This window comes from Aaosphaeria arxii (genome assembly GCF_010015735.1).
Source record: "Aaosphaeria arxii CBS 175.79 unplaced genomic scaffold BU24scaffold_13, whole genome shotgun sequence".
NCBI classification, from domain to species: domain Eukaryota; kingdom Fungi; phylum Ascomycota; class Dothideomycetes; order Pleosporales; genus Aaosphaeria; species Aaosphaeria arxii.
Genome location: NW_022983486.1, coordinates 751,544 through 765,522, shown reverse-complemented (window position 1 = coordinate 765,522; position 13,979 = coordinate 751,544). Strand labels below are relative to the sequence as shown.

The 13,979-nt window shown below is 50.9% G+C and overlaps 4 protein-coding genes across 4 annotated transcripts; 2 read left to right on the top strand and 2 right to left on the bottom strand.

Annotated features, from left to right (window-relative positions):
- Positions 1-79: 79 nt before the first annotated feature.
- On the bottom strand, positions 80-1,157 carry BU24DRAFT_428523 (proteasome subunit alpha type-4). The gene is made up of 4 exons (XM_033529502.1): positions 1,022-1,157; positions 787-971; positions 313-731; positions 80-260 (listed from the first exon to the last, which is right to left on the bottom strand). Exons 1-4 carry the CDS (start codon positions 1,043-1,045, stop codon positions 130-132), a joined length of 759 nt encoding a protein of 252 aa, XP_033377964.1. The 5' UTR covers positions 1,046-1,157; the 3' UTR covers positions 80-129.
- Positions 1,158-1,274: 117 nt separating this feature from the next.
- On the top strand, positions 1,275-3,246 carry BU24DRAFT_428522 (uncharacterized protein). The gene is made up of 2 exons (XM_033529501.1): positions 1,275-1,409; positions 1,461-3,246. Exons 1-2 carry the CDS (start codon positions 1,331-1,333, stop codon positions 3,173-3,175), a joined length of 1,794 nt encoding a protein of 597 aa, XP_033377963.1. The 5' UTR covers positions 1,275-1,330; the 3' UTR covers positions 3,176-3,246.
- A 258-nt stretch (positions 3,247-3,504) lies between these two features.
- BU24DRAFT_414931 (glycoside hydrolase family 16 protein) lies at positions 3,505-6,506 on the bottom strand (the record flags this gene model as incomplete). The annotated part of the gene is made up of 4 exons (XM_033526257.1): positions 3,505-5,498; positions 5,549-5,900; positions 5,953-6,280; positions 6,343-6,506. 4 exons carry the CDS (start codon positions 6,504-6,506, stop codon positions 3,505-3,507), a joined length of 2,838 nt encoding a protein of 945 aa, XP_033377962.1.
- Positions 6,507-8,180: 1,674 nt separating this feature from the next.
- BU24DRAFT_455567 (uncharacterized protein) lies at positions 8,181-13,135 on the top strand. The gene is made up of 2 exons (XM_033531377.1): positions 8,181-11,171; positions 11,221-13,135. The coding sequence occupies exons 1-2, from the start codon at positions 8,376-8,378 to the stop codon at positions 13,078-13,080; spliced, it is 4,656 nt and encodes a 1,551-aa protein (XP_033377961.1). The 5' UTR covers positions 8,181-8,375; the 3' UTR covers positions 13,081-13,135.
- Positions 13,136-13,979: the final 844 nt, after the last annotated feature.

Below are 13,979 nucleotides of genomic sequence, written 5' to 3'. Positions count from 1 at the left end.
CCAAATGCTATTGGCCGCTCGCCGGAGCGTCTATCGAATTATAGCTTTGCTTGGTATAGCTCATGTTTGACCGGGTGCCTTTTTTGCGCCGATTCTCATTTTGATCTAATTCCGTGCGTCGCAATTCCTTCATCCGTCCATCTCGGTATCCTCTGCTTTTGCGAGGCCGTGCTCCTTCAACAGTGCATCAATCTCATCAGCTCCCCAGAGGTGGTGGTAGATCTTGCCTGACTCTGTCCTTCCCACTGTTGCGAATTCGACTAGATGGCATTAGTATGATGACAAAAGGATCAGACTGTGAATTAGACATACTCTTCTCGCTGCTGAGCTTGGTGGAATCCATCGTCTTGCTCAGAACCTTAACCGCCAATCCGCAAGCCTCCTTCAAGTCGCACTCCTCCTTGTAGTCTTGCTTCAATAAACTTTGTGCGGAGGCGTTATTTGCACCAACACTTGTTGCCTTCCAACCTCCGTAGTTGCCGCTAGGGTTGCTCTGGTACAGTTGGAACTGCCTTTGGGGATCCCATCCTGCATAAATGAACGACACACCGAACGGACGAAGACCACCATGCTGCGTGTATCCTTGCTTGAGATCGCATAGACGGCGGACGAGCTGTTCACAGGGAATGTCTTCATTGTAGGTGAGGAGGTAGCGTTGTGCTGCTTGGCGGGCGTAGTTGATAAGGATGTTTGCATCGGCCGTCATGCCTGCAACAGCGCAGATCATGTTGCTATATCAAGAATTAGATAAGAGCAGTTCAATTAGGGGACGAGGTTGCGGCGTACTCGTTCAAGATGTACAGCTTCTCCGCCGATGTATCCTGCTCCAACAGTTTGCTAGTAACCTTCCTCTCGGCGGCGAGCACGATGCCATCTTTTGCGAGGATACCTAGAGCTGTTCCGGCATGCGAAATAGCCTCGAGAGCATATTCGACCTGGTATAGACGTCCTTCTGGGGAGAAGATGGTGGTCTGGAGGTGTGTTAGCTCTGGAGGTGACCGTCTGAAAGGCCGCTACGCACTCGGGAATCGTATCTTCGAGACATCTTGGAGAGCTGTATCTAGCGACCCGGATGATACTGGAGAATTGCAGGTGTCTCAAGGGCGAGTCGAAAGTGAGGTGTATGGGTATGTATGGTTGATGTGGGCAAGTGCGGGTCGACGTAGATGAAGCTCCAGGCACAAGCTCACACGCGTCGGCGGTTTACTGACGCCAAGCCCGCCGACCACTTTTTCGAGATCGTCGCAGCCGCAAGCTCAAGCAACATCAAAGTCCGCTCTGCTTGAGCTCTTTACTTTGGCCTGCCAGCGATTTCAATCGAATTATTATAATGGCAGATTTGCCTCCCCGACCGCCAACCGGTCTCCCGCCTCTGGCTCCTGGCTGGACCGAGCATAAAGCGCCCTCAGGTAGTTTCCATCATTCTCCACTGATGCCATAGCTGCTAATATCTCGTGCAGGACATTTATATTACTACAATAGAGAAACCAAAAAGTCCACATACACGCGCCCTGTATCGGAAGCATATGGCCATCAAACAATCCCTACCGGATCTGCGCAGCATGCCTCGAATACAGGCTCTACCAGCGACCTATTCCATCCCTTGACCGCTCAAGCCCCGATAACTTCGCAGACACCTTCGAATTATCAGCCCCAATTCTACCTCTATGGAGGACCAGTGGAACAAAAACCAAAACGTGGGTGGCAGCATGCGCCAGTAGATCAGCAAAGAGGAGGCCATCGAGGCGGAGCTCGAGGAGGACACAGAGGGGACCATAGCAGCTTTCCCGACCGGCGGCGGCAGCAGGAGGATCGCCCGAAGCATCGTCACGATATTCCCAATTGCGCACCGTGGGTTCTAGTCAAGACCAAACTAGGGCGGCGCTTCGTCTGGAACAAAGAAACCAACGAGAGCTTTTGGAAGTTTCCTTCAGATGTGATGAAAGGGGTGGTGGAGTTTGATCGTAAAGAACGAGAAAAACGAGAGAGGAGGGAGCGAGGAGAGCCCAGCGATGATGAAGATGATGCTGCCATGGCCGAGGTCGAGGCGGAGCTAGCTGCTGCGGAGCAGGAGATCGAAGAGGCTGAAGTGGTTTCTGTGGAAGGAGACGAGGGGATGGAGAATGAAGAGGAGTACGAGGAAGTCGAGGTCACCGATGATGAGGGTGGGGATGGTTTTCATACGGAGCAACCTTCCAAACGGCAGCGAACAGAGGAACCCACCGAAGACCCTGGCATGGAAATGGGCGAGGATGATATGGCTTGGCAACTGGCTCAGATGGAGGAGATGGAAGCAATGGCCGAGGGATACGGCGATGAGGACGAGGAAGAAGGCCTACCATTGACCGAAGAAGATTGCAAAGCACTCTTCAAGGAACTATTGGAGGACTTGCAGATCAACCCGTATACACCGTGGGACAAGATTCTCGATGGCGGTGCACTCTTTGACGATGACCGCTACAAGGCTTTGCCGAACATGAAAGCCCGGAAAGAATGCTTCGACGAATGGGCCCGTGAAAAGGCGCAATTTCTCAAGGAACAAAAGGCGAAACAGCAAAAGCTTGACCCGAAGATTCCGTACCTCGCATTCCTACACGCGCATGCAACACCTAAGCTATACTGGCCAGAATTCCGCCGAAAATTTAAAAAGGAGCCAGAAATGAAGGACACAAAACTGCCAGATAAGGACAAGGAGAAACTGTATCGAGATCACATCAAGAGACTGGCACTGAAACCGTCGGATCTCAAGTCAGACCTCTCTGCTCTTCTCAAAGCACAGCCTCTTGCATCTTTGAACCGGGACACCACTATTGACACCCTTCCTCAATCAATCTTGACGGATCTCCGCTTCATCTCACTGCCTGGGTCAACTCGGGATTCCCTAGTTAAAACCTACATCTCTACATTACCCGCAGCACCGGAAGGCGCCGCTGCTTCCGCCGAAGAGGAGGCCGAGGCTGCTAAGAAACGCGCTGAGCGACAGAGGAGAGAAAAGGCCCTCGCAGACCGGGAGTCACGGGTACGCGAAGAAAAGAGAAAGGCAGAGCGCGAAGCTGCCTATGGGAAGCATCGACTGCGCGAGGAAGAAGACGAGATCCAGCGCGCGATGAAAGTTGGCAAGGAGGGCTTGAGAGCTCAGCTAGGTGAATACCCCGGTCAGAATGATGGCCCTTAGAATATCCGGAATCGCAGTAGACCAACCCGTAATATAAATATTTGCACGAAAGCTGTAAAGCGATATCAGTGTCTTCTTTATACTTCACGTGTGCATTGCGTACTGTGTATATTTGTCGCTGTAAGCACGTGTTATGTTTTGTACGATGTCAGAAAAGGGATAGCCACGATAAGAACTCAAAGTCGGAGCTAAGTGATACATATTGAAATCATTGCTTGAGTCATTACAACAGAAGGATAGGTTGGTATTAGTTACTAAGTTTCTAGAAAAAGATCCAACGTGACATCAATGAACCGTCATAAACCCCCCTTTCTCTCTTGTTCTCCACCTTACATCAACATCGCAAACATGACAGCCAGAGCACCGACAGCGACACCGCTAGCCTTGAGGCTCGACGCCGCACCCGTGAACTCGGGAGTCAAGTATCCCGTCTTGGTTGCCACCGGCTTTCCAGTGCCAGTACCATACGAGATGGTAACATTGGCGCCGTAGTAGTTTCCAGGGGTAGGGGTGTGCACAACGGGGACCACGACCTCGGGAGTGTGGACAGGCTTGCTGTACACGGGCTTGACTCCGCTGGAGACGGGCTTCTCGGCCTCAGGCACGGAGTGATAAGGGTAGACGGGCTGAGGAGCGGCGGAAGATGGGTAGGAGGCGTGCTTCTCGGACGCGGGGACCGTGACGTACGAGATGGTGAGGATCTTGGTGGCGATGATGGTGGAGGTGGAGGGCTTCTGCTCGTGGTTGTTGTAGCCGGGAGGGTAGACCTTGGGCGTGCCGTATGCGATGACGGAGGTCGAGACCTCCTCGTACACGGTGCGAGTCTGGGTCACTGGGACGGTGACCTTCACGGTCGTGGGCTTGTCGCCGCAGCCGTAGCCGCAGTACTTCTCAGTCACGGTGAAGCCTGGGGGGCAGGGCTCGGTGGTCTCCTTGCTTGGCTTGCGTGGGACGGAGGTGGTGGGGTAGGACTCGTAGGTCACGGTGTGGGTGGTCTTAATGGTCGTGTAGCCGGTTGGGCAGACATCGACGTACTCGGTCGTGTAGGTCGTGGTGACGTACGAGGCTGGCTTCGAGGATTGCGGGTACGCAGGCTTCGGGGTGGGGTAGGCATCGTGGTCTGCCACCGGCTTGGAAGAGACGGGGTATCCTGGGTAGTGCACGCTGGACGATGGGTAGGTGCCCTGTTGAGGCTTCGACGAGACAGGGTAGGCACCGTACTTCACGCTGGATGAAGACGCAGGGTAAACTCCGTATCCGGTGCTGGACGATGAAGGGTACTGTCCGTAATGTACGCTGGAAGAGGGGTACTCTCCGTAGTGTACGCTGGACGATGAAGGGTACTCTCCGTAGTGCACGCTAGACGACGACACAGGGTAACCTCCGTAGTGCACGCTGGATGATGACGAAGGGTAAACTCCATAGCTCGAGCTAGATGAAGGATAATCCTCGGGGTGGACGCTAGAAGAGGATGGATAAGATCCATAGCTCAAGCTGGAAGAAGGATAGGATCCGTAGATATCAGTCGATGTGGAAATGTCATAGCCGTAGCTGGATGAGCTGGAGCTTCCAGTTGGGTATGCGTTGCTGGAAGAAGATGACAAAGTTGGGTAAACGGAACTGCTTGTGTCGGTCACGACGCTGGAAGTTGGGTAGACAGAGCTGCTAATATCGGTCACAACGCTGGAGGTAGGGTAGACAGAGCTGCTCGTGTCGGTCACGATGGTAGAGGTAGGATACACAGAGCTGCTCGTATCGGTGACGACGGTCGAGGTAGGGTAGATAGAGCTGCTTGAGTCGGAAGAAGACGAGGAGCTGACGACCGAAGACGAAGACGACGAGCTGATGACCGAAGACGAAGCCGACGAGCTGATGACCGAAGACGAAGCCGACGAGCTGATGACCGAAGACGAAGCCGACGAGCTGATGACCGAAGACGAAGCCGACGAGCTGACGACCGAAGACGAAGAAGACGAGGTGATGACTGACGACGAAGAAGATGACGTTGTCGAGACTATAACGGAAGACGACGAGGAGCTAGAGCTGCTGACAACCGAAGAGGAGGAGCTAGAGACTGGGGTCGAGCTGCTTGAGGACGAGGCAGATGTGCTCGAGACTACAACCGAAGAAGAGGAGGAGCTTGAAACCACAGTTGAGCTGCTGATGACGGAAGAGGAGCTCGACGCGATCACAGGTGTCTTATAGGTCTTGAAAGAGCTGATCAACCAGTATGCTTGTCGGAAAGCAGCAGGGTTTTCAGCAACGAACTTCATGCACGAGTCCATTGAGCTGAGACCTGAGTATCTTGGGCAACCAGAATCGCCTATGCCGTGTTAGTGGAATTGGGGCTCAACACAGTACACGAAGACTTACCATAGACGTTGCCGGCCCAGTCACCGCAGAAGGTTGTGTCGAAGATGAAGCGGTGCTCCTGGAACTTCTTCTCGATATCGCAAGCACCCTGGAAATTGGCGTTGGGGGTGCCGAATTCAGCAGTGTCCGGCTTCTCCGCAGTGATGCTGGCAGGGATGCGGCTACGGGGGAAGAACCACATCTTGATGAACTCGCCGGTCCATTCCATGGCGTAGACACCACCTCCGTTCGCGTTGAATCCGGTTCCATAGGTGTTTGTCTGAACATCATTGACGTCACAGCCGGACGGTCCGTTGGTGTCAAGAGCACAGTCGTACAGTTGCTGTACACCAGTTTGGCCCTGTCCATTGGTCTACTAATGTCAGAGCAAAGTCAAGTATGATTGCGTATACCACGTTACTCACCTTGCAGTTGGTGTCAGTGTGCAACACCATCTTGTTGACGTTGTTGTTGTTGACGCCCTCGATGATATCAATCTCTCCGTTCTTGGGCCATTCACCAGATCCCAAGGACCAGAATGCTGGCCAGGTACCACAGATGCCACCGGGCATGTGCTTAATATCAACAACAAACAAACCCTTGCTGTAGTTCTTCTTCGTCTCAATACGCACACTGTTGCGTCCGTTTGGACCGCGGTAGTTCAGTGGCGTTGTGAAGTCAACACCAAGGTAGTTATCAGCGCCGACGATCCTTGTGAGTTGTGTGTTGCGGGCAGAATCTCGGTCAAGATATCTAGAAGTTGTCAGCGATGTGTTTCATGGTAGGTGAAAGATGTATATGGACCGTGGACATACTTCACGAAGCCATTAGTCGGATCCTTTTCATTGAAAAAGTTGAAGCCATCGAGGAAATTAGATCCCTGATAACTGTCCTCAAGGTCATATTTGGTAGCTACAGTGGTAGCTGAAAGAGCGGACAGGACAGCGCCGACACCCAGAAAGAATGATGAGGACGGCATGCTGGATTAGTATTATTAATGAGCGATTATATAACAAGAAAAGCGAATGGACGTAGAGAAATCTACAAAGATGTGAACAAACTTGTGCCCGTTGTTGAAGCTGTCAGACGAGATGGGTACGCTGCACCTTTAAGGTTGCCTGCTGCCCCCTTGACCCCAGACTCGATTGAGTCTTTGACTTTGATGCGTTCCTGACTAGATGGAAGCCATGCTCTCAGATGTGAAAGCCTACGGTGAGAAAAGTGGATACATTGGCCCTGTACTGGGCTCTGGGTGTGCCACTTGGGCAACGCCAAAGCCATGAATGCAGGTACAATTACCAAAATGTCCAAGTCTACCAGGCCTAGCAGTCATGAGGCAATTCAGCTGGTGGTGTCTTAGACAGGAGTGGCTAGACGGATCGCTTCCCTACCGAGATGTGAATGCGCTATACCTCTTGCATTGACAACTTGGCCATGGCGTATGGATTTCCAGTAGGGAAAGGCCCTGGGCGCCTGGATCTAAGACTATCAAAAACAAAAGTGTTAATTAGAGGCTGACAGTAGCCTTGCTGTGGTTGTGGTAATAAAGCCGGCGCGTAAGTGTAGACGAGGTTCCGCCCAAATGTGGCGGCACACACTTAGTCAGGGGTAATTGGCCTGGACCGGCCAGCCTGACCCGTCAACTATGTATGCAGTATGACACCTCACTGAAAAACAGCTCATGGGAAGACAATTTTTTGGTCCTAATGCACACACGATACTTTGTGTCAAGTGCAGACCGAATGCGCATATACGGCAGCAGGCACACGAGGTCTTGAAGGGGCAGTGGAGAAAGCATATGGAGATCTGCAGGGTGATAAGTGGTTGTGGAGAAGTCTTAACACGATCTCGGACGAACCATAACAATCGAGCAAGCTACCGAGACTCTAGAGAAATTGCAATTCACCGGAAATCCTTCATGCGATTTTGAGGCACGATGGATCGGTTTGCAGTTTACACATGCTTTAGATCCAATCCCTTATCTGCACACTAATTTGACTACATCCTACGCCCCTCTTTGACACTGTGATATTTGCCGTGAGAGTGCGTGGTTTTACAGTGGTAAACTATTGGTAGGAAGAGTATGTCCTGTGCAGCACATCATGGCCAGAATGATTCGGTCCTTAAAATTCTGAGCCCAGGAGGTATGTGCTGATCACGATGGGTGACATTTTCGTGGCATTCGTGGCTACCTGGAGAACACTTTAGACGATGTTCCATCACCAATCAATTCTATATCAGGTTAGGCCTCGCCTACGCCGTCTACCTCTGGACCACGCCTACAGCACGCGGCTTGCGCATCCTGACTCAAGCCGATGAGCTTATTTATATCATTCTCTGAGATAGCAAAGCAAAGCCATGTTAATTACTCGCTATGCCCCGGCCCCCCAAGCTCCAGTGCTGAGATGATCTCTATTTGACTCTGGTGTCTCCTCTCTTCACAATAGTTATAGTAGCAGCAGAAACAGATGCATCTCGATAGAACCCAAGCGCTTCGCACTTCTTCTAACCATCTTGAAGAGTATCTAGCTGTTTTAGATGCATGAGACAAATGCAGAAGGTGGGGGCCAAAATGCCCAATCTGACCGCCAAGGTTTTCCTGTCGTACATCTTCGAGAGCAACATATACTCAGCCTGGTTACAGACATTGATACCACGCTTTATACCTCTCATTTTACAGTTCATTGCACTTTGACACGTCCTGCCAGCTATTGAGGCATTTTTCCCGGGCACAACATAGATCCTTTTAGCAGCATCGTTACTAAGAAAATGCCTGTACAACGCGAGCTTTGAGACAATCATATGAATCCAGCCCTCGCAAAAGAAAAGAAGGTAGTACGGGATCAGCATGGCTGGCAACAATGTCAACATACCCGAATTTAGCACCGACAAAGACCTGGATGAAGTATGGGTCGGTGTTCTAGCCAAGTACGAAGAAATCACCAAGCAGACACTGGATCCGCGAACAACGTTTGAAAGCTTCCAAAATGCAATCAACCAGAATCTGAGCAACGCAGCATCGAAGAGAAAGACGAACGCACGTAAGGTCTTGAGTAATATCGGCCAATGCTTGCAGAGACTAGGGGACATCATTGCGCAAGGAGCAAGTGCAGCCTTCGCTCCTAGCTGCCAATGTTGGAATGCAATAACTCTAGTTCTCACATCTGCACAAGCATACAGTGACGTCTTTGATGGATTCATAACCCTTATGGAACGCTGCGTGGCATTTATGACCAGGCTGAACATCTTCCTAGACCAGGAGCGTGGCCAAGTGGAGTCGTTCCTACCCAAACCGATCCGACAGCGGGCTTACGCCATTCTTTCCCATTTCCTCCAGGTCCTGCAAACCTCGTACATACTTACTACCAGCAAGAGGGAGAAATTCAAATTGGTCTTGGGTATTGTCTGCTTTAGTGGTGACGCCGGCGTCAAGGAGTCATTGGATACGCTGGAGGGGCACATCCAAGAATTCACAAACACCGAAATCGACCAGATCCTTCTAGATGTTAAAGGACTCGCGCGGTTTCTGCAAGGCTCGGACGAAGAAAGGAAGCAGAACCATGATGAGATACGAGCTCACCTTGAGCATCTCGACGGCATCAGTGAGGAGACCTTAGATATCACGCAGCAGATGAAGATTACGTTGGACAGCCATATAACGCAGGAAAATGCCAAGAAGAACTTGGAGACCATTCGTTCGACGTTTGATCTTCCCAAGACGAGTGACCCTTGGGTAAGGCGTCATGACTATCTCTCAAGAATCCGAGTAAAAGAGAGCGGCAACTGGCTTCACAAAGAAGAGCTTGGTTTCGCTCAATGGATCGACGTTCACAACTCAACAACGAAAGTCTTTACTCTTGAAGGCAGCCCGGAAAGCGGGAAGACCTATCTTTCCAATTTTGTCATTTCGTCTGTTTTCGAGAAATATCCCGCCAGTGACGATTCGGATCAAGTTCATGTTGCGTACTACTATTTCGGCGACGAAGGTGATGAGATCGGCAAAAACGAGTCTATTGACAAATGCCTGGACTCCATCGTGTACCAGATCGCGTGCACCAACGTGGCATATGCCGAGCTCGTAGCTAAGATATGTACGCAACAGGGAACTCCGGTTCGGGATGCCGACAGATGGGGGACTCTTATCACGCAATTACGACATGCTTTATCAGGCACGTACTTCATTTGCATAGACGGCTATAATGGTTACGACTCTTCCGGTGTCGCGGGGGCAACCCTCAAAGCGATTGCTAAGGACGCGATTCCCGAAGAAAAGGCATCCGAAGGCATATCTTTTCGTTTCTTCCTGTCGGGTACGCCTGACGGTGTTGCAATTATCCCCCAGAATAATTCTGTTCGGCGTATCGTACTAGGGCGAGCGAGTAACGAGGATGATGAAGATGACGAAGATGTCGAAGCTGCCACTTCAACATCTCCATATGTCAACTCTAGCGATCTTGAGGCCGTTGCGCGAGCAAAGGTCGACGATTTGGCTCAGAAGAGACCTGACCTCAAGTCATTCATGACTGAAGAAAACTTCAAGAAGCTCCTCGCCAGTGTGCGCGGTCATTTCGGACATCTGGAAGCAAAGTTGACCCAGATCAACGCGTGCGACACCGAGCAGAAGCTTCAAGCCGTCATCGATAGCGCAGGCTATGATGTCAACAAGAGCGTCAGAGATTCAATTGAGGCCTTCAACAGTTCGTTGAGCGCAGCGCAGATTCAGCAGGTTAACGAGCTACTCGTTTGGATCGTAGGCGGACAGACCGCGGTTTCGATTGACTTGCTTCAGAGCGCTCTTTATCTTTCCTTTCAACGCAACTTCATGTTGCGAGATCTAGTCGCAACCACGTTCTCTGGCCTCTTGACGTTCAACAACAATGACATGGTAAAGCTCAAGTCCAAACAACTTCTTCAAGTCCTAGCCGAGAACGGTCAACGCCTCGTTCAAACAAATGCACTCGGCCTACCCGCAAACAATCTGGGTCAGGAGCATCTTCACCACTCGGAAATCGAACTTTGTCGCCGCTTCATTAGAAACGCCTGTGGGCAAGTGGACTATGATAGGTTCAATTTTGAAGCATTCTTCGACGCTCTCGCTGGGAAGCAGAAAGCATATGTTCACGTCGTCGACTCGGATAATTTGAATGTCACAATCGCGCGTTCATGCCTCAAAGTCTTGTGTGTGACGCCAGAGGACAAAAACCTCAAGGCTCTTCGCGAACATTCGGCACTATGGTTCTACGAGTACTTGAATGACTTTGTGCAAAGACTGGATTACTTCGAGCCCGACAAAGGTACGCTTCGCGAGATTGGGGAATATCTCGCTGGCGTACTCTACGACGAAGAATCGATTGCGGCGTGGTTTGACAATCAGGACGACGATTTAAGTTATTTCCAGTCAGATTGGATTAAGAAAGAAGACTTCTTAGATGCAACCGTGAAATTTCTCAGGAGCCCTCACGCAAGACAAGGTTATGCACAGAACGAAGAGAAGAGAAAATGGGTCGAAGCAGTAACGTCCAACACGGTCAACAAGTACTCCATTCTTACCCGAGTTGCAAGATATCTAGCGATTAAATGGTTCAACGCTGAATCTACCATCTACGTCAGCTATTTCTGGGTTCCCTTTCACATAGTGTCAAAGGTATGTCGTCATCATCACCACTATTTATCTTATATTGATCGTGTGACAGATAAAAGGTTTGAGCTACAGTGGCAATTATGAGGCGCGCCTAGATGAGCTCGAGGACTTCATTCATTGGGCGGAGGAGCACACCGGCTTGGATATCAATCAACCTTGCTGGACCGCGCGGGTAGGTGCCATCTATATCACGACTGAAAATTGGCAACAAGCTCTCCTTCCAATACAGGATGCCCAGTCTAAGCTTCCAGATACTTGGATCCTTCTCAAGAAGCTATCAGTCATCCATCAAAAGTTACAGAACCCCCAATCAGCAATTGACTGCATCCAAAAGTTGAAGGCACTGCGTGAGACTTTGCTTGAGACGAATAAGGAGTACAGAGGCTTCTACTGGGAAACCTTCCTTCTTCCCGAAGGTACTTTGTACAAGGAGCTGGGAAACTATGACGCCGCAGTCGAATGTTTCCTGGCCCTGCTGGATCAGCCTGTGGAAGTTGAATCAAGGATGGGACTCGTTCATTCTGAGGCTCTCATTTCGTTGTTCGAGATATGGTACGAACGAAAAGCGTACAAAGACATGGTCAATCTCCTGCAGGAGATGCGCGACACCGAGAAGGCTGGAAAGCCCCTCACCTATTGGCTTTGGATCACTTATCCCAAGGTCCATTTCCATGGAAAGATCATGGTCGCGGCAAGACAAGCAGAGGCCGTCGATCAGGTTTATCAATTCTATGACCAAGCACTGAAAGGAATGCCCGACTTTGAGACCGATGGAGATTTGCCCAAGAACTGGTTGCTCATGGTCCAGGGACAATTGCGCCACTACCAAGCTGCCCTGACGTTCTATGGCCACCATGCCGATGATGCTGAGGATCGGGCTCTAGGACTGTGGGAGACCGCGATTCGAAATCAAAAAGAATATCCCATGACTATCTGGACAGCTAAGCACATGATCAAACGGCTTGCGGTTGGTATCCTTGATAAAGGGGCCACGTACCTTTCCGAGCCGGATCTAGCAAAGATTTTGACGTACACTGGGAGGCTAGAAGAGCTCGCAAGACTGAGCCGTCCTGTCAATCGCAAGATGCGCCAAACTGCTTCGGATCCTCGCTTCTGTCTGGTAAGACTCCACGTGCTCCGAGGTGATATCAAATCAGCAAGACATGAGGCGAAGGTATTGCTCCGTGGGAGTTTCGACAGTTGGCCCGAGGACCCAAATGATTACTCTTTAGAAACGCGGCTTCGAATCGTCGCACAGATACTCACCGTATTCAACCTCGACGAAGAAGCCGTCGCGGTCTGGCAGGCAATCAAGCCCCGCGAGTCAACATCCAGCAGCGACACAAACAACGAGCCGCAGCCTGATGCTGCTACTACCCAGCCAGACGAAGCCAACAATACCGAGCCCACTGCCGCAGCACCAACAGAATACACCGGCCCAGGCCCCAAGGCCTACCTCGAAAGCTACCACTGCGATGCCTGCGAAGTGGTCTGGGAGGACATGCTCGACGTCCGCTGGGCATGCAAGAACTGCCTCGACGTGCAGCTCTGCTCGCCCTGCTACGAGAAACTCCAGCTCGACGCCCTGCACCCCCTGATCTGCAGCAAGGAGCACGAGTTCCTGCATATCCCTAAGTTCGACCACGAGGCGTGGCAGAGGAGTAGTGCGCTCAACGGCATGGTGCTCATCGTTGGAGGGAAGGCAGTCGCGGGTGAGGATTGGATCAGGGAGTTCAGAGACAAGTGGGAAGTCCAGCAGGAACAGATCGACGATTACAGGTTCGAAGCTGCGAGGGGTAGCAAGGCGGCGACAACAATCTTGAGGTACTACATGAAGTGGCGGAAAAAGAAAACGAAGGACCAGACCCAGGTTGAGGGCGAAGGCGAGGGCGAGGGCGATGCTGGTAGTTAAGTCTGGTGTTGTTGTAACTGTGAATAGAGTCATAATAGTACTTGCGATCCACCACTCCAAGACGAATTCAAATCCATCCACGTCTACCTCATTCATCCTCCCTCCCCCTCCCTCCTTCTTTCCCACCACCCACGAAAAAAATTCCCCAAACAAGTAATCTCCCCAACGCCACCGTCGAACGCAGAAGGAATCCATAACTCCCCATCTTAATGCTCTAGCGTCAGCTATCGCACAGGGGGGACCAAGTATGTCCGGACATACACCAGCCAGGGAACAAGCATGTATCTCCTTTACAAGTAATAATAACGCCTATATTCTGTGTGCTATATGTGTGTGTGTGTGTGTGCCATGAAGGATCATACCTCTTTTATTTTTATTTATAGACGATAAAGGGATGATGGGAGGGATGGGGGAGGGAGCACGCTTCACCGATGTGAGATCTGACTAAGGAAGCGATGTTGGCTCGTCCGCGTACTCGTCCTCCACCACCACTGCTGGAGGCGGGCGCGTTAGGCGGGTTTGATGGGCTATATCATGCTGTGTTATCAGAAGGCCATGGGACAGAGGTGGGGGGAGTGGGATCGTTATTTATGGGAGTGAGGGGGGAGATATTGTGTTTTCACGGTTTCGTTGGGGGTGTCACGGGGGAGTAGTGTTATGAAGGAGATAGGTAGGTAAATAAATTCTTTTCTTCTGCTGCTGTTCAAGTGTTTATCGATTCTGCAGAATGAGGGTGTGTTTCAATGTTTGAAGAAGCTAGATTAGGTATGTAAGTGGAGAGTTGGTATTGTTTGGATGAGTGAGTGATGTGAGTGATGAAGTGTGAGTATGATGAAGTGTGAGTATGATGAAGTGTGAGTATGATGAAGTGTGAGTATGATGAAGTGTGAGTATGATGA

Bases quoted from the DNA above. Each gene is read 5' to 3' on its own strand.
- BU24DRAFT_428523 (XM_033529502.1), bottom strand. From the start codon at position 1,045: ATGTCTCGAAGATACGATTCCCGA. The intron at 732-786 runs GTACGCCGCAAC...TTCTTGATATAG, and splicing joins AAGCTGTACATCTTGAACGA to CAACATGATCTGCGCTGTTG. The intron at 261-312 runs GTATGTCTAATT...AATGCCATCTAG, and splicing joins CAAGCTCAGCAGCGAGAAGA to TCGAATTCGCAACAGTGGGA.
- BU24DRAFT_428522 (XM_033529501.1), top strand. From the start codon at position 1,331: ATGGCAGATTTGCCTCCCCGACCGCCAACCGGTCTCCCGCCTCTGGCT. The intron at 1,410-1,460 runs GTAGTTTCCATC...TATCTCGTGCAG, and splicing joins CGAGCATAAAGCGCCCTCAG to GACATTTATATTACTACAAT.
- BU24DRAFT_455567 (XM_033531377.1), top strand. From the start codon at position 8,376: ATGGCTGGCAACAATGTCAACATACCCGAATTTAGCACCGACAAAGAC. The intron at 11,172-11,220 runs GTATGTCGTCAT...ATCGTGTGACAG, and splicing joins CCTTTCACATAGTGTCAAAG to ATAAAAGGTTTGAGCTACAG.